Here is a 26375-nt window from a genome sequence, read left to right on the forward strand (position 1 = left end):
CAATGTGTTTATAACTAATTGGTATAATTTATTAAATGTAATTGCATCACTTTTAAAAATATCAATTATCAAACTGTGTCTCAATGTGAGTAAATAATTACAAAGTTAATGTCAAAGTAAATAATTAAAACGCATGTGTTTTTATTAATGATTTATAATTTTTAAAAATTGATTGTTAAAAAATAAATTTTATACAAAATTTTTTTGAGCTTTATAACAATGAATGTTCAATTTATAATGTTAGTAAAGCGCGCTTCAATGCTTGTTCTTTATTTCTACGATTTCTAACTCTATTTTTTCTCTTTTTCGTAGCATCCCGGAATAATGTAACTCCTTCCTTTTCTTCTAATGCACGTTGTAAAAATGACATACCATGAAGATTGTATCCAACAGTATCCTAAACAAAAAATAAATCAATAAAATTTAAATAAATATTACTCGTGTAAAAAAAATTATCTCCAAAAAGATTGCAAAAAAGTTCAACCTGTGGGATTTTCAAAATTGAGACAGATTAGAACTTCGAGTAGAATTTTTGTCATTTTGATAGTAAAAAAAAAAAATGATCTAAGACTGTATAAGCGAATTTTGAGTAAAAATAGAATACATGTTTTTTTATTCTTATGGGGCTATTGGTTTCTAATGGGAACTTTTTGGGAGCGAGGGCAAAATGTAGTAAATGTAAGTTTTGAGAAATATGTTTTAAAAACGTTCTTTTTTTACTCAAAACTCGCTCATATAAAATCCTAAGTAAACTTTTTATTCATAAGTAGCACAGAGACAACTTTAAGACGTCTTAAAGATGTCTTCTAAAAGGATAAAAAATAACAAATATTTTTTTTATCTCAAAGTCACCTTTTTTGGTATAAATACGACCTGCAAATGTTGGTCCAGGAGACCGAGAAAATTTTTGTTGTTTTTCCTGTCCTATGTCAATTAAAAAGTCGTTTAGATGACTTATTTTACCACTGTTTGTAATTTACGTTTTGTCGTCACTCGCGTCAAGTCTTTTAAGTAGATATTTTTTTGGTGACGTGAATTTCTGATCGTTTTGTCAACATATTGGTGCCTTATCGAAATGTCAAAAAGTAGCCTAAAAACTGATATCTTATAGATGTCACAAAGGCAAATGTGTTACTTGGGCTGTCTCAAGTATAGAAGTTCTACTTGTCGAATTTTTTTGGAATCTTTTTGCAACGAATTTTTTTAAACGGATATTTAATTAAAATAATTGAAACTTACTCTTAGCTTAGTTATCTTTTCCATAGCCAAATCCCTAACTTCTTCTAAAATTGGTAACATTTGTGAATTTGCTACTATTGGTTCATGATGAGCTTGAATTAAACTCAAGGCTAATCGAACCAATAGTTCAGTTTGATATTCACTTTTCAACAATTTCGGAAGATATTCAAGTATTTGGCATGCATCAGCATACGGTAAAAGTAATAGCGTTTCTTCCATGTCACTAAAAAAAATTGGATTCATTATATAGATTTTATAATCTTTATAAATTTATAAAGATAAAAATATGATCATAAAAAAAAAGAATAAAATAAATAAAGTTATCAATCTATAAAATTATATTAAAATTGTATCTTGTATTTCACCTTGCTCTGATTCGTTTAAATGTCTCCAACAAATATTCATCAGTAGTTTTACAATTGAAATGTTGCATTAACAATGGTAATGGTGGTGCTGCATTTGGAGGTTTCACACCTTCTAATTCTTCGTTATATGCTTTTATAACATCCAAACATTCAAGAATTAATTCCGCCTGATTAAAAAAAGTATGAAATTTATAACTATACAATTATTGTTAAAATTAAAATTTTTCTGGATGAAACAAAGAAAAAAAAGTTGTCTTACCGCTTTTTCACTATTGACTGTCTTACGTGAGGGTAATAATTGTTGCTTTTGTCCTGGTACTGCTGTAGTTTCACCTGTAGCTAATTCATTTTCTAGTCTCTCACGTTCTTCTTCAGCTTCATCTTCTAATACTAATGGTTCTGATGACTTTTCATATAATCTTATAACTTTATCAGCACCGCAGGATGCTACGAAGACACCATTTGGTGATACAGCACAGCACCAAGCCTCACCAGAATGTCCCTATCATAAAAATATATAATAATAATAATAAATAAATAATAAGCAGTGTATTGATATTTATGTAACAATATTTAAAAAATACTTACTTGAAGTGTGATGATTTTTTGGTAATTATCTGCATCCCACTCTTTGAGTTTTCCATCTTTACTACATGTAAATAAATAATGAGTCTTTGGAACAAAACAAAGACCCATTACTGAATCATCATGAGCAAATAATGACTTATGACAGTCACCAAAGTCCATGCCCCAAATTTTAATATTTCTGTCAGCAGATCCCGTAGCAATAAGTGATGAGTCGCTGGAAATGTCCATACAAAGTACTGGTAATTTATGACCGTACAAAGACAGGAAAAACTATAATTTAAAATTAAAAAAAAAAAAAAAACTCAATTATGCATAATGTAAGTGATTAAAATAATTAAATATATTTACCTTAAAAGTGTCTAAATAAAAAATTTTAACAGTGGAATCAAGAAGTGAAACTGCTATAAATCTACTATTTGGACTTATTTTCACACACAAAACACCTTCTTCCAAGTTTAGTGTCTTTGTATGAATTAACCCCAATACTTTGCAATTTGTTTTTTGATCTTCTATCAGTTCAAAATCCCAAAATTTAACAGTTTTATCGGCACTGCCGCTGGCAACTCCTTTCTACAATAAACGTCATATTATTCTATCATTCTCATTAATGAATAAACTAAATCAATCAATTAATTAATTATAATCAATACCATATTGGGAAATAGAACAATACTCCATAACTCTTGTTCATGTGCTTGAAATGATTCAATCATATCACCTGACGCAATATCAACAATCAGTATTTTACCATCTTTCATTCCAACAATCAGATGTCTGTCACCGGGTACAAATGTTAGAGCCAAAGCATATCCACATTCAACCGTTCTTAAGCATGTCAACGATGGTCTGGAAAAAAAGTACAAGTCAAATTATTATAAATAAATAAATAAATAAATAATAATAAGTTAAAAACGAGGAGAGACTTTTTTTACTGCTTGCCTATTTTACAAAGAAATTCATTTGAACTTAAATCAATTATTTAGATCAAAATTAGAGTATGTGCCTGTTTTGTTACGTAGGGGAGATATTAGGCAAGATGACTTAAGAATAACAAAATGTAGATCAACAATATACGAAAACTCGTTTTTAATTTATGGAATGCACGCATGGAATTCTTTACCGCCAGAACTAACGACACTACAAACTTTTATAGAATTTAGGATTACTTGTTTTAATCATTTCTTGAATATTAATAATTAGTTAATTAATCTTTTTGTTAAAAACTGTAAAACATACACATGTATATATTTTATAAGATTTTTTGTATTTTTTTATGGTCCTCAGGGAGCTACGGCTCTAGGATCAAATAAATATATTTATTTATCTAAATAGTATATAATGTAAATTACCTATTCCACAATTTAATGGAATCACCACTAGCAGTAGCAAAAGCCAAGTTATCTGAACTGAAGCAAATAGCCCGAATATCTGTGCGATGTCCGTGGTGCTCAATAGACCGAATGCAAGTGATATCGTCTCTTTCTTCTTTCTTTTTCGTAAGTTTTCTTTCTTCATTTATAGACAGCGAGTACAATTTCAAAGCATTATTATCAAGTCCAACACACACACGAAGTTCATCACCACGACCCATTACTAAGTCTATCGATTTAACTTTACTAGGAGCATTTATAACTGCAAGTCTTCTAACTTCATCATGAAGAGTTGACGATGCCTCTAAAGAAATATTACTGTCATCTTTGCCAGCTTTCAGAGCTTTGTTTTTTTCTTTATTTAGTCGTTTATTTATTTTTTTTCTGACTTCATCATCAGAAATCATGTAAAATAATTCAACTTTATTTTTAGTACCATGACAAGCAATTATTTTGTTTGTAATATCAGTAGTTAATGAAACTATACGACCATGTCCAGCTCGTAAAATACTACCGATTTTTTCACATCTCAATGGATAATTCAAATCATTTGTTTCATCTTTGTTGATGTTTAGCGAGCCTATATTTAATGTATTATCATCATCGTCATTATTTTCAACGTAAAATATTTTCCAAACGCGTAATTCATAGTCATTACATCCAGTTATAAGATATTTGTCATTTTTAACTAAAGTAAAACCCCATACTTCTGATCTGTGTCCTACAAGGGTAAGAAAATTGTGATCTGTATCAAGATCCCAAAATTTAACAAATGTATCTTTAGATGAACTTATCAATATGTTATTTTCTTTCATAAATGATACTTTTGTAACTATTCCTTTGTGTCCTGATAAACGACTGACTCCAGTTTCGGCAACGACATCCCAAATAATAATATCCGTGTCCTTTGAAACAGATAAAATATAATAATTATTGCCATCATTTAAATTTTATTTAAATAGTGAACTAAAAGATTATTTTAATTACTTTAGATCCAGAGGCCAAACGATGGCCCAGATCATCATAAGCTAACGTGGTAATTTCCGATTTATGTCCAACAAAAATACTTATATTTTCTCCTGAACGTAAATCATAAGTTTTAATCGTACCATCAGCATAACCAACGGCTATATGACGATTATTTGGTGAAGTTGCTAACTGAGTAACATCAGACTTTTCTCCAGTTAAAACTTGAGCCTATAAAAATAAATGAATAATTAATTAAATTAAAAAAAAAAAAAAATTGCATTGGTGAGTTATATATTTACCTTTTCTCCAAGTCTTAAATCCCAAATAATTACATGTTCACATGCTCCAGCAGCAACAAATCGTCCTTCTTGTCCTTCCAATACCACAAAAACAACGTTACATTTTGGACTTGTTATAATATTTAAATTTCCAGTAGGAACGAAACGTAAATACTGTTTTGTTAAACCCATATTTTATAGTTTATTAAAATTTTGTCTTCTAAGTTTTTTAATTTTATAGAAAAAGAGTAATTTTATCAAACATTGCTTCAACGACTGTGATTTTAAATTACTTTGAGGTTACTTATCCACGTGCTGTTATTCTAAGACCCAATCAATGGCAATAATAATTACAGTGACTGAGAACCACTCAGTTATTTATCAACAGAGTAAACTGTAGATTCAGGGCGTCAGCGTCTTGTTTTGTATAAATTGAAATTCAAATCCCAAAAAACTGTTTCAACGTAAAAGTAAGTTTTTTAAATGATTAAGGACATTCTCAGACAGTACCCCCCCCCCACTTTTTAAAAATATGCAGTTACTTTAAGCTGCCAAAACCGAAAAAAAAAAACACATAATAAAATTTAATTAAAAAAAAACTTTAACTTTAATTGAAAAAAGGACATCGTAGTTGCAATAACGCCGAGATATAGAATTTAAAAAAAAATTACTTACAATTGATGTCAATTGGAAGTTAATCAAAATTTGTTAAATAAATTTCAGTAAAGTCTTCATGTCAATTTTTTAATTCGAATTTTCAGATTTTGTAGGCTAAAATTTATTTAATAAATTTCGTTTAACTCCTAATTGATATCAACTATAAGTAATTTTTTTAAGTTCTATATCTCGGCGAAATTACGTCTATGTTGTTCTTTTTTCAATTAAAGTTTCAATTTTTTTTTAATTGATTAATTAAATTTTGATACGCTTACGACAATTGAAAATCATTGAAAATTTTTAAAAAGTGGGGGGCACTGTCTGAGAATGACCTTAAACTATATTTTAATATTTATAATTATTGATAGAATACAAAATTATAATTTATCAAAAATTTAGTAATCAATTTAATAGAAGGTAATAATTATCTGTCGTGAAATTATTTAATAAAATATGATCCTGAATTTAAAAGACAATTAAACAATTTTCGGATTTTTTTTTCTAACAATTCAATGAAAAAAAAAAAAAAAACTTAAAATATATGTAGAAAATTAAAAAAGCTATAGATGTAATTTTTTTTTTTTATTATTTATATATTTTATTATATATTAGAATTAGAATAAACCCGGTTTGAAAAACTGGCCTTGAGTTCGTCAGTAAAATAATCAACAATTGTTTTTTTTTTCTAGTAGATTCAATGATTCATCACTTACTCACGTATTATTTAATATAGCATTTAAAAATTATAATTATCAGTATCAGTTATTATGTGTCTACATTTTTCTTGTATTTTCTAGAAGGAAATTAATAATTGTCACATTCTATAATAAGATTTTATAAAAGACAAATGTTTCAAAAATAATCATACAATTTCTTAATACCAAAGGAAAAGGACAAAAAAAAATAAATTATCAAGTTGGATCATTAAAAGCTTATTGTTTTTGAGCCGCATATTATTTTTTTCTTAAATTTGTTTAGTAATGGATAAGACGTTACCTTTTCATTTACAAAAATCAATATTAGATCATATTAAAAATCCGATTATTCTTTTAAAATTCGAAAGAGTTCATAAAATTTGGTATAATATTATTCACCATCGTATTTCACAGTCTGACCAATGGCGGGAAATTTGTTTAAAATATATTCCATCAAATTTAATATGTACTATTATGACAAGATCATTTCCAAGACTTTCGATTGCAAATTTCAAAGAAATTTCGAACAGTAACATTTGGTATTGTACATTTCGCTCTTACAAAAGATGGTTGCTAAAATGGAAGTTTCAAATTAGTCACGAAACGATTGATAATTTCTCTAAAAAACTTTTTCAACGAGAAGAAATAACTTGCACTGCTATTTGGGGTAAGAAAATAGTTTTTATTACATTATTAGTTATTTAGATTTTTAATTATAATTATATTTACAAAAATTACATTTAAATAGATAAGTATTTTGCTGTGGGAACTACCAAAGCTTTTGTACATTTGTTTAACATCGATGATTTGAGCGAACCATTTCTTACAATTAATAATGAACAATATTTATTGCAAATTACATTTTGGTGTCCTAGTAAGAGTAATTAATATTTTTTTTTCAATATTATTTAGTAATATATTAATTAATGATATCATTATTTAGATTCTGAGGAATTAATTTTGGTTACAAGATCTTCAGAAAAAAAAATCCAATTTTGGAATTCATCGAATGGAACAAATATTCCAACTGATCATGATTATAAAGCGAAATTTTTTTGGTATATATTGAACTGTCAATAATTTTTTATCACGTCATTATAAATTGAAAGTTGTAGAAAGTTCAAGAACAATAATATATATATTATATTTCACAGTGTGGGTACAATGAATAATTTTTTTGGTGAATATCATGATGTTATCACTGAATATAAAAGAACTTCAGAAAACGTAACTTCCAAAAGAAATATTCATTTAAATACTACAGCTGATGATGTTTTTTTTGTATTGTTTTCCCAAGAAGAAAAAGTAATTAACAAATTCATTAGTAGTATTGCTACTGTACTAACAATCAAACTGTAAAAACATTTTTATTTCTTTTTTAGCTATTGAAATTATTATTAGATTCATTGAGTATTTACTTGTATGAGATAAAAGTTCCATCTGATGATGAAGAATCCCTACAAATAATGCATAGAAGAAAATCGATTATATCAAACATCATTTATCCCAGAAATAACTTTTATTATAATTTACTCAGTCTAGGAAACAAACAAATTACGAAATTTTTTTTAAGAAAAAATAGACTTTATTATTTAGCTGAAGATATAGCAGTTTTAGTTTCAGGTAATTAATTTTCAGTAATGTGAATAAACGTTTAGATTTATTTTTATAAAAAACTTTTGTACTATTTATAATTTATTACAGAAAATAATCAAAGTATTTTAATTCATGAAGAATCCAAAAAATGGAAAGAATATAATCCTTTTGAAAAATTTACTGGAATAATAACATCAGCAGTTTTGCATGGAAAAACTTTCATCTTCGGCTTCCATACGGGTAACTTTAATTATTTATATTAAATTTAAGTATTTTATCTGCAGAAAATGATTTTAAATTTATATTTTTCTAGGTGAAGTACAAATATATGCTTTGAAAAACATCGAACAGTTGAAATTATCTCAACTAAATCCAGATTCGTCAATAAAACATCAATTCATGAAAAACGAACCAATTATTTCTTTAAATATTACTGAAACTCAAAACAAACTTTATATTTTTGCATCAACAAGATTTAAAACTCATATTATCACTTTTTTTTAGGTCGTGATGTTTAAATAATATTTTTAATAATCAATAAATTACGCACCATAAAAAATATTTCATATAATCTTATCAAATATATTGTAATCTCTTACTATATTTGTATTGAATAAAAAATGTATCTTTGGTAAATTAAATGCATGCCATTTATTATCTATTCTATATTATTAAGAGAATAAGGAAAATTTTGTTCCCGGCATATCTATCTGATAAAATTGGTTAATATTATTAAATTTGGTATCGTGAGAAAGGTCTTGACTTGAATTTGTGTCTTTTCATAGTTTAATCTCTTTTTTATTGCCAATCATTGAGATAAATCGATTTATCTATATCATTCGAATTAAATTTAAATTACGCGGGAAAAAAGACGATCGTGTTTATTTTCTTTAAACAAATTAATATTTTAATTATTCTGTCACTAAATATGATTGAATGTCACCGAATATATAGCTATATTAGTTATATCGCGTTACTAATTTCAAAACGACGTATTTTTATACTCCCTTTTGGTTTTAAGGAGCTCCCCAAAGCCAAAAGAGCGTACACAGAAAAAAAAGGATTCATTGACGTAAAAAATCTTTACTCGCCTAAAGAAAATTTTTACTTACCCCAAGAAATGTTTTGCATTGTGAATTGAAAACAAATTTATTTAAAACCTTAACAAGAAAAAATTATTTGGCACAAGAAATTATTTCTTGCCCAAAAAAATCTTTTCTTGCCACAAGAAAATTTTTGTATTCAATTCATAATGCATAAAATTTCTTGGTGGAAGTAAAGATTTTTTGCAGCAAAAAAATCTTTTTTTTCTGTGTATTTCATAAATTTAGTAGTGATATTTGGGCAGTCACGTAGTGACTGCAGGTTGCTCGTATTGATTAAATTAAAAACATATTTACTATAATTACAATATTATTATAAAGTTAAAAAATGATTTCAATAATTTCCCTCGCAAATTTGAATCACGGTGGAAACACCGTAGAAGTGTAAACACCGTGGATCCACCGTGGTTACACGGTGGGTTTGTTCCATTTGACCACCGGGTATACACAGTGTATCCACTGTGATTACGCGGTGTATCCACCGTGATTCTACGGTGGCTTGACCACTCTGTGATACACCGCGTAATCACAGTGGTAAAATGGAACAAACCCACCGTGTTTCCACCGTGATTCAAATCTGCGAGGGAATTGTCTATAAAAAAAAATAAATGATTATAAAACTAAGTATGATTATACTTTCTTGCATTTTCTCGAATATAATTTTAATTGGTCATATTATTTAAAAAGTATTATATAAATGAAACTTTTCACTGGTAATCTTAAAATATTTAGTTACTATTGTAGTATGTCTATTTTTCTTTTTCTACTTTTTTCTTGTATCTTCTCGAAGGGAATCAATAATTGTCACATTCTATGACAATATTTTACAAAAGTCGAATGTTTTAAAAATTAATAGTTTCTTAATTCCGAAGCAAAAGAATATAACGAGAATATATTATTAAGTTGTGGCATTTAAAACCTATCAAATTTGTTCATCAATGGACACAGTCTTGCCTTTTTATTTACAAAAATCAATATTAGATCATATTAAAAATCCGATTATTCTTTTAAAAATCGAAAGAGTTCATAAAATTTGGTATAATATTATTCACAATCGTATTTCCCAGTCTGACCGATGGCGGAAACTGTGTTTAAAATATATTCCATCAAATTTAATATGTACTATTGTGACAAGATCATTTCCCAGACTTTTGATTACAAATTTCAAAAAAATTTCGAACAGTAACATTTGGTATTGTACATTTCGCTCTTACAGAAGATGGTTACTAAAATGGAATTTTCAAATTAATCACGAAACGATTGATAATTTGTCCAAAGAATCTTTTCAACCAGAAAAAATAACTTGTACCGCTACTTGGGGTAAGAAAATAGTTTTTATTACATTATTAATTTATATTTTTAATTATAATTATATTTACAAAAATTACTTTTAAATAGATAAATATTTTGCTGTGGGAACTACCAAAGCTCTTATATACTTATTTAATATCGATGATTTGAGCGAACCATTTCTTACAATTGATAATGAACAATATTTATCGCAAATTACATTTTGGTATCCTAATAAAGGTAATCAATATTTTTTTTCTTAATATTATTTAGTAACATATAAATTCAATGATATCATTATTTAGATTCTAGAATATTAATCTTAGTTTCAAGGTCGTTGGAAAAAAATCTCAAATTTTGGAATTTACCGAATGGAAGGAACATTACAACTGATGATTACTATTATTCTTATAAAGCCAAATATTTATGGTAGATATCGAATTTAAAAATATTTTTTGCCACGTCATATATGCGATTATACGAAAGTTGTAGGAATAGTATTACTTAAAAATGTATATTTATATATGATATATTTTACAGCGTCGGTACTATGAATAATTTATTTGGGAAATATCATAATGTTATAAGTGAATATGGAATAGTCTCAGACAAAATAACTTACAAAAGACGTATCCAGTTACATATGAGAGATGATAATGGTATTTCTGTACTTTTTTCTCAAGAAAACAAAGTAATTAATAATTTTATTAATAGTATTGTCGGTACTATTAATTAGACAGTAAAAATATGTTTATATTTTCCAGTTATTAAAATTATCGTCAGATGCATTGAGTATTTATCAGTATGAGATAAAAGTTCCATCTGATGATGAGGAATCCTTGCAATTCATGCGTCGAAGAAAATCGATTATATCAAACATCATTTATCCCAGAGACGATTATTTGTATTTTTTACTCAGTCTCAAAAACAAGCAAATTACAAAATTTTATTTAAGAAAAAAACAACTTTATTATTTAGCTGAAGATATAGCAGTTTTAGTGTCTAGTAATTAATTTTCAGTAATGTCAATAAACGTTTAAGGTAAAAGACTTGGTACCCGATCACTCCACGTACTCGTATATCTATATTTAGTAAAATTTAGTGAATATAGAAATACATATACATGAGTGATCAGGTACTAGTTCCCTGATCGGGTACCGGGTCTCTTACCTCATATTTATTTTTATAAAAGAATTTTGTACAATAAATTTTTTATAATTTATTATAGAAAATAATAATTGTATTTTAATTTACGATGAAGTCGAACAATGGAAAGAATATAATCCTTTTGAAAAATTTACTGGAATAATAACATCAGCAGTTTTGCATGGAAAAACTTTCATCTTCGGCTTCCATACGGGTAACTTTAATTATTTATATTAAATTTAAGTATTTTATCTGCAGAAAATGATTTTAAATTTATATTTTTCTAGGTGAAGTACAAATATATGCTTTGAAAAACATCGAACAGTTGAAATTATCTCAACTAAATCCAGATTCGTCAATAAAACATCAATTCATGAAAAACGAACCAATTATTTCTTTAAATATTACTGAAACTCAAAACAAACTTTATATTTTTGCATCAACAAGATTTAAAACTCATATTATCACTTTTTTTTAGGTCGTGATGTTTAAATAATATTTTTAATAATCAATAAATTACGCACCATAAAAAATATTTCATACAATCGTATTAAATATATTTTGATCTTTTGCTATAGTTCTATTCATTAAAAAATGTATCTTTGATAAATTAAATACATGCTATTTATTACATTAATTAAATCAAAAATATATTTACTGTAATAACTATATTTTTTGTGTTAAAGGAATAACGGCTTTACTGATCTGCTTAATTGACAAATCATTTTATAGAATCTAAACTGCGTATGAGTTATTACATATGGATTAATACAAAAAATTAGATGTCCTTTAACACAAAAATTAAAAAATCTGATCGTTAAATAGAGTAACCTGAAAATAGTATATTACACATCTAGGGAAGTAAAGTAAGAAATGTCTAAACATCATCATATGAAGGATTGATCGTAATTTTTTTTCTTTTTTAACATCATTTAAACGGTCTAAAGTAGAATATACTTGCATCAACTTTACTGAAGAGCCCAGTAAGTATATTCGGGGCGAAACCGTATTTATAATATTAACATCTGTGATAATTAGAATCTATTTAATTTATTTATAGTATTACAATGTACATTTAAAATGATGCATTCTAGCATTATTAATCCACGTGTAATAACTCATACGCAGTTTAGATTCTAAAAAATAATTTGTCATTAAGCAGATCAGTAAAGCCGTTATTCCTTTAACACAAAAATTAGAAAGTCGGATCGTTAAATAGTCACCTAATCGTTAAATAGAGTCACAAAAATAAATTATTGAGGTAAGTGACCCCTCTATCGGCCAGGCCCCCTTTAGCGGCCACTTTAATTCTATATATGACTTAAGTATGATTATACTTTCTTGCATTTTCTCGAATATAAATTTAATTTGTCCCATTATTTAAAAAGTATTATGTGCAACTTTTCATTTAAAATCTTACAATTTTTAGTTGCTGTAGTGCGAAAAATTTAAGTAATAATATTTATTATTAGAAATTGTGAAAAAAAATACTTACAAAATTAAAAATAAATATAAATAATTATAGTATTGAGTTTTTTTTTATTATCATATAGCATAAGCGTATTTTTTAACAATATCACGATAGAAATCAAAAATATATTTACTTGCATCACGACACTTATCCGTAGCTTCGAGTAATTGTTTTTCATTAAATCGGCCCATTGCGTTACAACAAACAATGTCTTTCTTAACGCTGTCAAAAGCAAACATAAATGTGGCTTTGGCATTCTGTAATAAAAATAAAATATCAGCATAATTTAATTTATAAATCATAAATTATAATATTCATAACAAATATAATAAATATTAATAACAAACTTGAAGCTGTATTTCATCTGGATCAACAATTATTTCTTTAGAATCTTCATCAATCATACAGTTAACGGCTGCTATGGTAAACTTCATTGATAAATTGGAATTAATTAACGCAATACATGATGCATTGATCGCACAAGCAAGGAGCTAAATAAAGTAATAAATATTATTAATTACTAAAGTCAAATTAATTTATATAAAATATAAAAAATACTTACACCCCCATCATCTTGCATTTCTTGAGTATTTATTGAAATCGAAGTACCAGGATGAAGAGATGTTATAAGAGTTGATTCACATGTTTCTTTGATATATAACTCTTTCATTCTTCCATCAATACCTTAAATAAAAATTACCTTTAGTTTTTTTTTTCTACTTTTAAAATATCACTCACTGGTAATATATCTTTCGCTCTTTACCAATTTCTTTATTATTTTTACTGACAATCTTAAAATAAATTAATAAATGCATTGACCGAGCGCTTCGACTCAAACAGGAAAGACATAGATTTTAATTTTGTATTTAATTTCATGATTACTATTTTATTTTTATTTTAAAATCTTGTACGTTTTATTTCGATAAAAACTATAAATTTATATTTCATAATGTTTATTTGATAAAATGTATTATTTATATATAAATAATAAAAAATATTTAAACTTACTGGGTGGTCCCTTTAATGGAGTAAAAACAACCTCTACACTCGCTTTATCATGCAACATTTTTTGTAATTTGGCTTCAATTGGCCCATAAACTCCAGCTACTATGCACGTATTACCTTAATGAAAAATATATTAATTAATTAATTAATTAAACGATATATTTATTAAATGAAAAACACTAATGATACTGAAGACGGTCATGATACTGAAGATAGCCGAGGTTTAATAATTTTTGGATTTTTTTTATAAATAATAAATTATAAAAAAAAAATTATTTTAAAAAATTGCACGTAGTTTTTTTTTTTTTTTTTTTTTAATTAAATTGTTGAAAAAATAAATTAAAAAATTTTTAATCGTCTGTTAACTTCAGGATCATAGTTAGCCGACATCTAATAATTTTTGGAATTTTTCAAAACAGTAAAGTATTAAAAAAAAAAAAAAAAACATTTTAAAAAATTGCACTTGTAGTTTTTTTAATTTTCTACATGTACTTATTTGTAGTTTTTTAATTTTTTTAATTGATTAGCTGAAAATAAAATCCAAAAATTGTTAATTGTCTGTTTCATTCAGAGATCATTAAACATTCAAATTTATAAGAAAACTAACCTTGCATAAACATTGAAGAACCATCGGGCATTGACAACAAATTCATTTCACAATTCATTGCTCGTAATGTACATTCGCTGGACGTCATTTTAATTTTTTAATTATTTTAATTTGTTTATTTACTAAAAAAAAATAATATAAAAATACTAATAATTTGACAGAGGTTATGTCCAATTAACTCCACATGTCAATAAACAATTTCAATATGGCACCGAGTTTTGATTTTGCGGGAAAAATTTGAAAAAGTATGTCGATAAAAAAGAAAATTTATTTATTATTTATTAATCCGCGGGAAAAATTTAAAATGTTTAAAAAAGTCAATTTTAAAAATAAAATGAATGAAGTTTAAATAACATATAATCAGGAGGTTGTTAATTAATAATTATTAAATTTAAATTTATTTGATATCTTCTGACATTAATTCAAATATTATGGATGGCAGAACCTTTATATAATGCGACCCATATGTACATGATTTTATCCAGAGGTTGATTTAGGTGGGAAGCTGGGCGACGATCAATAACTCAAGTCAGAACTTTTTTTCTTACACTGTACATTGGTGTCAGTTTAAATCATTAAATTTTGGTGTCTATGCTCCAGGACTATTCTTTTATTATTCATATTTATTATATAATGAATATATTTTGTCAGGCGCATTATATCATTAATAAATATCGTCAACACTTGTTCGGATTATTTTGTAAAATTTGTTTTCATAACGAAAAAAATAAATAGTAATTTAAATACTTCCATTATTTTTATATTTTTACAATTAAACAAAATAATTGAACTTATTTGATAGTCGTATTGTTTGAAGTTTTCAAAAAAATTTTATTATAATTTAAAATTTAAAAGTAAACAAAGTGGTTGCTACGAAATTATTGTACAGGAGGAGTTATATATAAATAAAGTAAAATTCGATGGCGTACGACGAATCTGCAACTACAATGAAAAGACAAAATGTGCGAACTTTATCATTAGTAGTATGTACATTTACATATTTATTAATTGGAGCTGCTGTTTTTGATGCACTTGAATCTGATACTGAACGTAGACGCTGGGAATTTCTTTCAGGTATATTAATATATAATCATATTATTATTATAAATTAAATGATAAATTTTAATTTATAGAAATAAGACGTAATATGATGAGGAAATATAATATATCTCAGGAAGATTATCGTATGGTTGAAATTGTTATTATTGAAAATAAACCACATAAAGCTGGTCCTCAATGGAAATTTGCTGGTGCATTTTATTTTGCAACTCTAGTACTTGCTATGATTGGTAATTATAAATTATGTTGTACAATAAATAATAAATGGCATTATAACAAGTCACTCTAAAACCTCTTCTCTAGTAACATGTGTTTGAGCAGGATTCTGGAGTACGTATCTTGACCAAGACCCCTAGTTGCTAGTGTCTTTTTCTACGTATGTGTCTATTGCAATATCGTGTATCACGAAACCTATGTCAAGATTTGTGTATGTCTTGCTCATTGTGTCGTACACAAGAATATCAAAGATATCTTGAACACGGTGCAATGAAAAAGTGTCGAACGCATTTGTTGCACCAGTAACTTACAGTACGTACTTATGCATGGCTTGCTCAAGATCTGCTCAAAGTTCAAAATCGACCTTGAACCTTGAGCAGATCTTGAGCAAGACATGTGCAAGTATAGTTTTCAACTATAGTCTTCCTCCAGAATTGAGTTATAATCTGACACGAATGGCTTGTGTAAGGCTTGCATTTTAAATCTGGTCACAAGTATTTGCAGCAAGACACATACGTAGAAAAAGACACTAGCACCTGTCGATCTTAAGACCAGGATTGCTCAAGAATTGAAAAAAAAATTTATATGGGATCTCTATGCACCGACAACTCTATAACATTTCTTTACCTAAAACATGTCTATCATAAAATGAAACTATCCTTGAACTGATTACTCCAAAACATTTCTATCCAGAACAACTTTCCTCGAGCGCAAGCTTCATTTCGAAACTTCTATTCAATGACCAGACTACTCGAAATAACAGTATTCATCATAATGAAAGTCAATAATTATTGACTCAGCTAACAAGTCATCGGTCACTGAAAAAACACGTGAATTTTCATGTTAATTAACGTGTTTTCTCAGTTACCGATGATTTTTTAATTAAATCGATGACGAATAGTGTTATTTCAAATAATCTTGTCATTGAAGAGAAGTTTCGGAGTAAGCTTGAGCTTGAGGAGAGTTGTTCTGGATAGAGATGTTTTGGAGTAATCAGTGTTTTAGGTGAAAAAATGCTAGTTGTCTGTGCATAGAGAAATTTTGGAGCGACTTGCCATAATAATACCTAATAAATGATTAGTCAATTTAATTAATAAGTAGAATGAACAATAAATAAATAAATAAATTTATTTTAGGATATGGTCATTCGACTCCAGTAACTATTTGGGGAAAAGCATTTTGTATGATTTATGCTATGGTCGGGATTCCTTTGGGTTTAGTAATGTTTCAAAGTATAGGTGAACGTTTGAATAAAGGTGCCTCAGTTGTTATAAGAAAAATAAAAATATATTTTAAATGTAATAAAACGGAAGCTACGGAAATGAATTTAATGTTCGTTACTGGACTGTTATCATGTGTAATTATAACAACAGGTGCTGCTGTTTTTTCTCGATATGAAGGCTGGAGTTATTTCGATAGCTTCTATTACTGCTTTGTTACCCTGACTACTATCGGATTTGGTGATTATGTTGCGCTACAGGTATATTTTATAATGAATATACATATTTAATATATTTATCTATAAAGAAATTATATTTAATAATTTTAATTATATTTTAGAATGATCAAGCGTTATTAACAAAACCAGGATACGTAATTTTAAGTTTGGTCTTTATTTTATTTGGATTAGCAGTTGTAGCTGCCAGTATTAATTTACTTGTTTTACGTTTTATGACAATGTAAGATAAAATTTATCTTTTAGTTATATTTATTTACAGCATATATATATATTTAAATGGTGAAAGATAATTTTGTAAAAATTTTTTAGGAACGCAGAAGACGTTCGTCGAGATGACAATGAACTACAAGCAGCATCACATCACGTATTAACACTAGATGGTGAAGTTGTAGCGGTTAATGGAAAAATTTTGTCTGGCCATGTTCCAATGTTACATGATACCGATGATTGTGTGAGTGTTTGTTCTTGTACTTGTCTTGGTACAACAAATACTGAACTTTTTGACTCATCGGGTTACCAAGGCTATCGACCACCCTCAAGTACTGCAAGTCTTCGTATTAAACGGGCATCTGTTTGATGGAAAAAGTTTCGTCGGCGCCCTAGCGGATCGCTATTTACTAAGTATACACCAAATATACACGGTGTATACGCGGCGTATATACACTGAGTATACACCAAGTTTACACCAAAAATTTTTTTTTCAAGTCCCAATTTCATAAAAATTTCTAAGTGCTGTAAGTAAAGTAACAAAATTTGCGAAGTGGGCACTTCATGAATGCGAGGTGGATGATTTTCAGTTGATTTAGTCCCCACTGAGTGAATTTTTTTTTATTGAATAAAAACAAAAAAACAGTTATTACTCAAGTTTATTTGCAAAATTTTATTTTTTATTTACTTTTCGCTGAGAAAATTGAAAATTTTAGAAAATCGGAAAGTTATTGGTTTTACCCCGTTTTTCGAAAATCGAGTTTTCATCAGATCTCGACGTTTTGAGGTCTTAGGAAGCTTCTCCGACCGTTTTTACGATGGTGCCTGTATGACTTTATGTATGTATGTATGTGTATGTTTTTTTTTAATTTTCCTGAAAATTTTAATTTTTTTGAAAATATTAATTTTTTTCAAAATTTGATTTTTTTTTCAATTTTTTTAAAAAAAAATTTTCTTCACAACTTTTGTTCTGAGGACTTAAAAAATTTTTTTAGTGTGTACCCGGTGTAAACTCTGTGTATATCATGCGCATATACACCGTGTAAATTTAGTGTAAACTTTGAGTGTATTTGGTGTATACTCAATATGCACCGAGTATACACTAAATAAATCTTTAATTTACACTGACACTAAGTATATATCGAGTTTACACTAAGTTTACACGGTGTATACGGATCCGCTAGGGCGTAGTCTACTTCGTCGATTAACGGAAGTTGATAATGATCATAAAGAACTTCTTGATATTTCTGGATAAAAATAATTATTCAGAGTAAAAGTGCGTGTATAAATATTTATAAAAAAGTTTTTTTTTAGTTTTTTATTTTATATTATAAAAAGTGTAAGTGTAAGTGATTTACTCACAAGAGTAATTTTTTTCTTAATATATTATATAAAATACCCGACAATGAAGAGTTGAAAAAAAAATATTTATGCGACGTTGTCGGTTATTTTTAAAGACTGATCAATAAAAATATTATTTTTATATTGAAATTACCACTAAAGTTATTGTCAACAATTAATTGATAATATAAATACTAGAAAGTAACTTAGAAGTATTGATTGTTCACAGGAAAAAAAGTATTTATTTATAATATTCAAATAACTTTTTAAAAATTAAATTTCACGCATTCATTCAACTTTTATTTATATTTTTTATTTTTAAATTTTTACGGCAATAAAGTTGTTTGGATTAATATATTTATTGATTGTGATAAAAAAAATTTTTTAATTTTAAGATGCGGCGCAGAAGAAATTTAATAAATAATAATTTTTTATGTTTAGCGTTGAATAATAAAATAAAAAATTGTCAAATGGTTATAAATATTAAATGATAAATTTTTATTGAGCAAATAAAATTTAGTTTAATAAATTAAATGATTATCTTAATTTATGAGACTATATATTTTTTTTATTATTGACATCATTTCTTTAAATATCATGACTGAACAATAAAAAACATAATTAAATTGTATTTACGAAGATGTCAATGTGTAATTTATATATTTATCTTTAATTTATAAATTAGTGTGTACTTGATATTTTACATTAAAAAATATATCGTTCTAAGAAACTAGGTAATAGCCTTTAAATGATAAAATTTTATGTTTCGTTTATTAGGTACTTAACGTCATGATGCTTTTCAATGAAAGAGTGATAATAACGACATATTAGCTCTAATTGATTTATCGTTAAAAAATTCTTTGAATCATTGTTAGTATCGATCGAGACTTGATTTAATATTAAACGGGTCAATATTAATTTATAATGGCTGATAAAATTAAAAATAATTTATCATCATCATCTATTTTTTCGGATAAATTTAATACCGGATTATATAATTATCGGTGTGAATTTAAATCTGGATTTAATCATAATCGAAATGATGTTCATACAGATCTTCTTAAAATTGTCAGTCAGGTTAGTTTAATTTTTATTATTTTTTTTTTTACATTACCGTTGGTTTTTATAAAAACTATAATTTTTTAATTTTTTAGATTGATTCATTAACTGAAGTAAACAATAATTTTGAAGCTGATAATTGTACAGAAAAACTAGAAGTACCGTATCTTCAATCAATAAAAAAAGATGGAACTAAAAAAATAGTAACAGCGGAAGAATTACTGGCTATGAAGTTAATGGTAGAAAATAATGAAAACTTGCCATATCAATATGAACTCGTTGATACAAATTTTCATGAAAGAATAATTCCGAATCCTCAACTAAAGGGATATTTATTAATTAAAAATCCTAAGAAGCATATAATTAATATTAAACAGAGATTTCCACCAGCTTACTCTACTTATTACTTTCCTACTACAGAAGAAAATAATAAGTATGTACAAGTATAGTATATTAGTAAATAATTGATTTATATTTTATAATGATATGATTTCTATTTCATGATTTTTATTATTTTTTTTACAGGGGGAATTAGTAATGTCGCAGACTAATCTATTAATTTATTAAATTATAACAAAAAAATATTAAATAATTTATAATTTATAATAAACTCGTTATAAATCATGTGAAATTTAGTGAAATCTTATAATTATATTTTATATAACGTATGACAATAATAATTATCATATAAATATTTTTATAAAATGAAAATGATTTTATTAATAACTGCACGTATTTTTATTTATTTAATTAATTATATAAAATGTATTAAAATAACTTATTTCTTCTTAATATTTAGTTATTTAAGTAAAAAATAAATACTAATTAGAACGATGGTTACGTTTAAAAGGATTTCTTTTATTTTGTTCTTCAATAAGTATTGCTTTTTCCATTCTTGTCATAGCAACACGTTCAATTTGTTCAAATAATTCAGGATGGACTGCAACATATCTACGAAAATCACGACGATCAAGTCTGTAAACTTCACAAACTTCAATAGCAATTACACTTGCTATTCTTCGTTGATCTTGTACCAGTAATGCAACTTCTCCAAAATAAGAAGCTTCACTTAAATGACAAATCTAGTTAATTATTAAATTATATTCATTTATTTAGGCTGAATTAAAATAACATATTTATTATTTATTCGTAATTGACCTCTTTTCCAGTGGGAGTGAATAGTGCAACTGTTCCAGAGCTTAAAAAAAACATACAATCACCATAATTACCAGCTTTAAAAATTAAATCATTAGGTAAGTGAATTTCAAATTTTAATTTTGATACTATTGAAGTGATAATGTCTTTTGGTAAATTACGAAAGAGAATTGAATTTTCTATTAAGCGACGGCATGAATAAATTGTTATTTCTTCACGTAAAATTTCTATAAAAAAAAAATAATAATATTCATTAATTATAATTATGTATTTGGTATATTTACAGTTAATTTATGGGGGATAGCCACTGTGCAAAATAAAAAAAAAAAAATTTTTTGTTCGAATTCTAAGTTTATACATTAGAAAATATGTACATATAGAAAACATTGAGTCAAAATTCCGAAAATTTACCAAGTTACAGTTATTGATGTAAGTATAGATATTTTAGAAGATACATGATTTTACAGTAAGATAACTTTTTTTGAACTGGTTGCATCGATAACTCGAGCAATTATCTATCGATTTTCAACATTTTTCTTTGTTTTATTCATCTTTATAATAGCTAAGGTTAAGTGGAGCCAATTTTAAAAATTGTTACTATTTTTTAAGACTGCTTGAATATAAAAAAAAAGGACGAAAACATGAAAAAATTTTCAATCGGTCGCCATTTTTGAAAAATCAAAATAAAAAAAATTGGCTACGTACAACGATAACTTCATCCATACAGAATATACAGTCGTCCCGGAAAAAGCTTGGGATTTTTTCCCACCATTGTTCTTTCCCCCTCGATTATAATATTCTGAAAAAGATATTCTGCGCATGCGCAAATCCAAATATTGTGGTAGAGAAGGAATAATTGCGATTGGGCATAATCCTAAACTTTCTATGGGACAACTATATTACTTTTTTTTTTTTTTTTTTTTTATTTCAGATAACCTGTTTTCCAGAAACCGTGTCAACCGTGGAGAGGGAATTTTTTTAAAGCTCCTCAGCAACGCTGTTAACTTTTTAAATATTTGATATTTTTGAATAAAAATTTACAAAAACTACCCTTGATAAAATAACAAAGGCCCGGTCCCCATATTCCTTAACTATCCCGGTCAAAAAAATTCTCGAAAATCACTCATTTTTCCAGCCGCCTCAGTGGCTATCTTCCTTAAACTATAATAATTACCAGATAAATTTGATAAAATTTTTTTTTCTCTAAAATAACTATTTTTGAATCGATAGGAATAATATGACTCAATACGTTTTCTCATATAATGTGGCATCTGTTTTTGTCTTGTATATGCTAATATTTGGCTCATTGTATCTTGATAACCAGATTGTGATGTATTTTTATCATTATAAATTTGAAGAAACATTACTAAAAAATTTTTTAAATTTACGTAAATTTTGTTAGTTCCTACAAATTTGAACTTCAAATTAAGTAAAGAAAAATTATGAAATAATACTAATAACATAAATCCAAAAAAATCTTCCCAAAATCATTAACAAAGTACAAATAATTGTATGAATAGTAAATTCAGGTTCAATGGCACGAATTCCGGTAGTCATAAAATTTTGAAGGATTATAAAAAATGAACTTTTGAAACGTGTGGGAATATCATCATTGATAATATTAATTAACCAGCACTCACAATCCTAAATTATGTCAAAATATATCGAAAAATTATTAACAAATGTATGATTCAATCAAATAAATGTACTTTGGAAAATATCAAAATGTCTTACGTAAACGGAAACTTGATCAAAATGCATTACAAGTACTGGTACGAGGTAACATAAACATGTGAACCAATAAATTAAGTATGCTGATATCAATAAAATTTTAATTATACGGCAATTGAAATCCGCTATCTGAAAATACTAAAAACAAAGTATTTAAGATAAGATTATTAATTTATGTAAATAATTTAAGAAAAAAATTATAACTTACTTCAAACAATTGCGAAACATAATTGTCGAAAGTTAAATATCTTATGAATTTAAATATTGGTAAAATATTTAAAATAACAGTTAAATATGAAGTTTTTGGCCCTGGAAGTTGTCTCCAGTGATAAGTAATATGATCATAAGGCAAAGACGTTATTACATCGATAAAAAAATACCCACGGATATATTTTCTAAGTGAAATTTTTATTTTTTTATTTATATAATATTAAAATTTATATAGGTAATATATATTTGTATAAATAATTTTTAGTTTACTGAATAATATTTCTTTGATCGAGTATTATTATTTTTTTATCTCTGCAATAAACTCCAGTAATGAAATTCAATGAAATGTCAATCCAAAAAAATAAATAAAAAATAAAACTAATTCTATCAAGTCTAATTACTTCAAAATCGAATACTATGAAACTTGTCATAAATGGAATTATAATAAATGAGAGCGCATAAATAAATGTCATCAATGTCTCCCAGTAGAACCTGTCGTATATTTATAATAAACGTAATATTATAACTTTAAATAATTATTAAAATAATAAAAGTTAAAGTAAAGACACAAATATATATATTATTTAAAAATACCGAATGACACTGAAAGGATGAATAATCCATGGATTTGAATATTGGCATTGTCTTCTTCTTTCTTTACTAACAGATGCAATACTATGTAAATATTTTTCACAATTGGGATGATTATAACTTGCTAAACACCAAAGTTTTAATTTTACAAAACAGCCGCCAGTTTCAGCCCAAGCTGGGAAAAAAATAGGAAGTTTTATATTATATTCAGGTGATTCAAAATTTAAATCCCATGTATTATAAAAACTCGTCGCCATTTTAAATTATTATCTTTACTTTAAATTGTTTATAATTTTTTTCGTATAATTTTTTTGTTGAAATTATAATTTTTTTACTTTTATCAATTAAAATACTTGAAATCTTGTATTCGTAAATTACTAATTTTGATTACTACTATTTTTTTTTTAATAAATAAGTAATTTATTTTTTTTTTTAAATTTAACAATTCGTCATATTAAATGATACTGAAATTAGCCGAAGTCTAATAATTTTTTGACGAACGATAAATTATAACCCTGGCGGATCCGAATTATGGCAATTACTGTAATTTGCCGTAATTTACGGTATTCGGAAAAATTCCGGTATTTTACGGTAGAATACCGCAATTTACGGTAAACGTGCGGTATTTTCCGGCAAAAGTAAGACATTTAGTCACAAAGTACGGCATTTTTACCGCAAATTTGCAGTGAGCCCCGGTAATTTACCGCAAAGTAGTAAAGTGCTGCATTGTAAAAATGCCGAAAATTGCCGTATATTACTGTCAATTGACGTAAGCTACTGTAATTCGGATCTACCAGGGATAAAAAAAAAAATATCTCCAAAAATTGCACCTATAGTTTTTTTAATTTTCTATATGCGCATATTTTTAGTTTTTTTTTAAACCGAATTGTTGAAAAAAAACGAAAAATCGTTAATTGTGTGCTAACTTCTGGATTATCATATTAAGGGTTGCTAAATAACAATAAATTTAATTTGCTCTATATGAGATATTTATTAAATACGAAACGAAAAAAAAAATTTTTAGATATGTAGAGCAATCATAAGATCGTTTTTTTTTACAAAACAATCTCAGACAATAGTAAAGGATACCAATTTTTGTTATTACTCTTTATATTTATTATATATACTATATATGTATATATTAATTAATCATATTATTGTCCATGGTAATAATATATGTGTAATGGTACCATTCACTATATCGTTTAACATTTTTTTATCGTGACATTACATACACATTTATATATTTATATATATCATCATTTGAATTTTATTATATTAATATTATAATATAATAATCATATGTATACATACTAATACCTTAATTTCTTACAAATACATTTGAGGAATTACGATTGGTTATTTTAAGTTGATATTATTTTTAAATTATTATTCATTACATTTGATAATAATAAGTAAATGTATATAGATGATATTAATAATAAAATGCTAGAAAATTCATTTTCGATTAAATATTTATATTAAATATTTTAATTTCATTAAAAAATCATTGATGTACATCATAATTTTTGTTTATTATTTTTTTTTTTAAACTTCAAAGACATAAAAATAAATTTAAATGCATTTGATTACAAAAAAATATAATAAAAGATATAAAATAAAAGTTACTTTGTAAAATGTACATAAAAACTATTTTTAATTTATTACTAACATTAAAAATGGAATAATTAACCATTAATGATAAAAACTATTATTTATTGTACACTAATTGATGTATAGATCTAACACTGTACTGATAAATGTATGTACTTTTAAATGTATATGTTTTAGATACGTCTTTTTTTTAATATGAGTGAAAGACAGTATTTCATTATTAAAATGAATTATAAATAAATTTTTATTTTAACCAATTTGTCTTCACTAATCTACATTATTATTTAAGGCACTGCGTTTTATTTTTATTTTTTTTTTTTTCCATTCAAATCTGATTGATATAGAATAATTTATGTTTAACAGTAAACGTTTTTTTTTTGCTTTTACATTTGTATGTTGATTAATATGAGTAATTAAACGTTTAACAATTTGATAAATCCTTTTAGTATTGCCTAGTGCAAAGTGACATTATATTTATTCTAATATAATTTTTTTTTCCCATCTGATTGATTATAAATGATTTGTTGATTATATATTTTTTTTAATTAGTCGATGATGATCGATATGTTTTAGGTGTTTATAAATTTATATGTATGTATGAAAAAACAAACATTTAATGTTTTTATTATATTTTTGTTCTTTAACTTTTTGTTATATTTTTTTTTATAGTTAGTAATTTTATTAAATAAAAACTATACAATGTATGATATTTTTTTGGCGATATAATTAAAAGAAAATCGAGAAATTTAATTCTATAAAAACATTTTTTTTATAAATAATCTTCTTATTAATACGTAATTACAATGACGTAATAAAACTAAAACTTATTGCAATTATTTTTTTATAATTCCACTAAATTGGAAACTCGGTGGCAATCAAAAAATATAAACGTTTAATATATTAATTAAAAATGAATACAAAAACTTATTTAATTTTTTTAAATACGTGTAAATGGCATATAAGATATATATATTATTAACTATCAATTATTATTTTTTCGTTATCTTTGATATTTTTCATGGCTAAATATTCAATTATTGAAAAACATATTAAAGTAATTACGGGATATAAATTTTAATTATTTATGAATTAAATAAATTCATAAATTTATAATAAAATTATAACAATAATATAAAAAAAAAAAATGTATGAATGATGTCTCTCATGATTGTACAGAAACGAATGACTTGAGAGAATACTGACACGCAGTTCCTTAACGACTAGTTGATTAGCTTCAGATCGTGTTTACATGGATACTGTGGTCATTTATTATTTTATTGTTATTATTATTTTTAATTTTTTTATTATTTTGTTATTATTATATTAATTATTATTATCATTCGTACTCCATAAG

General features: G+C 25.9%; 6 protein-coding genes across 9 annotated transcripts; 3 read left to right on the top strand and 3 right to left on the bottom strand.

The window, feature by feature from the left end:
- Positions 1-62: 62 nt before the first annotated feature.
- On the bottom strand, positions 63-5236 carry LOC130676125 (WD repeat-containing protein 3). The gene is made up of 10 exons (XM_057482121.1): positions 4831-5236; positions 4550-4759; positions 3542-4467; positions 2843-3038; positions 2541-2762; positions 2193-2462; positions 1864-2106; positions 1605-1771; positions 1240-1462; positions 63-397 (listed from the first exon to the last, which is right to left on the bottom strand). Exons 1-10 carry the CDS (start codon positions 4999-5001, stop codon positions 233-235), a joined length of 2793 nt encoding a protein of 930 aa, XP_057338104.1. The 5' UTR covers positions 5002-5236; the 3' UTR covers positions 63-232.
- Positions 5237-6329: 1093 nt separating this feature from the next.
- On the top strand, positions 6330-8261 carry LOC130676130 (uncharacterized). 2 transcript variants are annotated; one of them, XM_057482128.1, is made up of 7 exons: positions 6330-6828; positions 6910-7041; positions 7105-7219; positions 7316-7466; positions 7544-7784; positions 7866-7997; positions 8071-8261. In XM_057482128.1, the coding sequence occupies exons 1-7, from the start codon at positions 6447-6449 to the stop codon at positions 8259-8261; spliced, it is 1344 nt and encodes a 447-aa protein (XP_057338111.1). In that variant the 5' UTR covers positions 6330-6446. The 2 variants fall into 2 exon arrangements, with proteins under 2 accessions (XP_057338111.1, XP_057338112.1); XM_057482129.1 differs by having other exon boundaries at positions 6331-6828; positions 6910-7035.
- Positions 7315-14576, bottom strand: LOC130676131 (exosome complex component RRP46). Its single transcript, XM_057482130.1, has 5 exons — positions 14380-14576; positions 13776-13889; positions 13330-13451; positions 13115-13258; positions 7315-13024 (listed from the first exon to the last, which is right to left on the bottom strand). The coding sequence occupies exons 1-5, from the start codon at positions 14465-14467 to the stop codon at positions 12842-12844; spliced, it is 651 nt and encodes a 216-aa protein (XP_057338113.1). The 5' UTR covers positions 14468-14576; the 3' UTR covers positions 7315-12841.
- LOC130676129 (uncharacterized) lies at positions 9799-11774 on the top strand. Of its 2 annotated transcripts, none has more exons than XM_057482126.1 (7): positions 9799-10180; positions 10259-10390; positions 10456-10579; positions 10691-10841; positions 10915-11155; positions 11379-11510; positions 11584-11774. In XM_057482126.1, the coding sequence occupies exons 1-7, from the start codon at positions 9799-9801 to the stop codon at positions 11772-11774; spliced, it is 1353 nt and encodes a 450-aa protein (XP_057338109.1). The 2 variants fall into 2 exon arrangements, with proteins under 2 accessions (XP_057338109.1, XP_057338110.1); XM_057482127.1 differs by having other exon boundaries at positions 10477-10579.
- A 334-nt stretch (positions 14577-14910) lies between the features above and the next one.
- On the top strand, positions 14911-20541 carry LOC130676134 (two pore potassium channel protein sup-9). Of its 2 annotated transcripts, none has more exons than XM_057482139.1 (8): positions 14911-15453; positions 15513-15668; positions 16791-17134; positions 17215-17333; positions 17423-18665; positions 19439-19738; positions 19816-20153; positions 20246-20541. In XM_057482139.1, the coding sequence occupies exons 1-5, from the start codon at positions 15300-15302 to the stop codon at positions 17688-17690; spliced, it is 1041 nt and encodes a 346-aa protein (XP_057338122.1). In that variant the 5' UTR covers positions 14911-15299; the 3' UTR covers positions 17691-18665; positions 19439-19738; positions 19816-20153; positions 20246-20541. The 2 variants fall into 2 exon arrangements, with proteins under 2 accessions (XP_057338122.1, XP_057338123.1); XM_057482140.1 differs by having other exon boundaries at positions 17423-18659.
- On the bottom strand, positions 20453-26345 carry LOC130676133 (potassium/sodium hyperpolarization-activated cyclic nucleotide-gated channel 2-like). The gene is made up of 7 exons (XM_057482138.1): positions 23087-26345; positions 22815-23001; positions 22610-22744; positions 22330-22519; positions 22050-22241; positions 20879-21102; positions 20453-20802 (listed from the first exon to the last, which is right to left on the bottom strand). The coding sequence occupies exons 1-7, from the start codon at positions 23287-23289 to the stop codon at positions 20542-20544; spliced, it is 1392 nt and encodes a 463-aa protein (XP_057338121.1). The 5' UTR covers positions 23290-26345; the 3' UTR covers positions 20453-20541.
- Between the last annotated feature and the right edge of the window lie 30 nt (positions 26346-26375).

This window comes from Microplitis mediator, chromosome 10 (genome assembly GCF_029852145.1).
Source record: "Microplitis mediator isolate UGA2020A chromosome 10, iyMicMedi2.1, whole genome shotgun sequence".
In the NCBI taxonomy this organism is placed as follows: domain Eukaryota; kingdom Metazoa; phylum Arthropoda; class Insecta; order Hymenoptera; family Braconidae; genus Microplitis; species Microplitis mediator.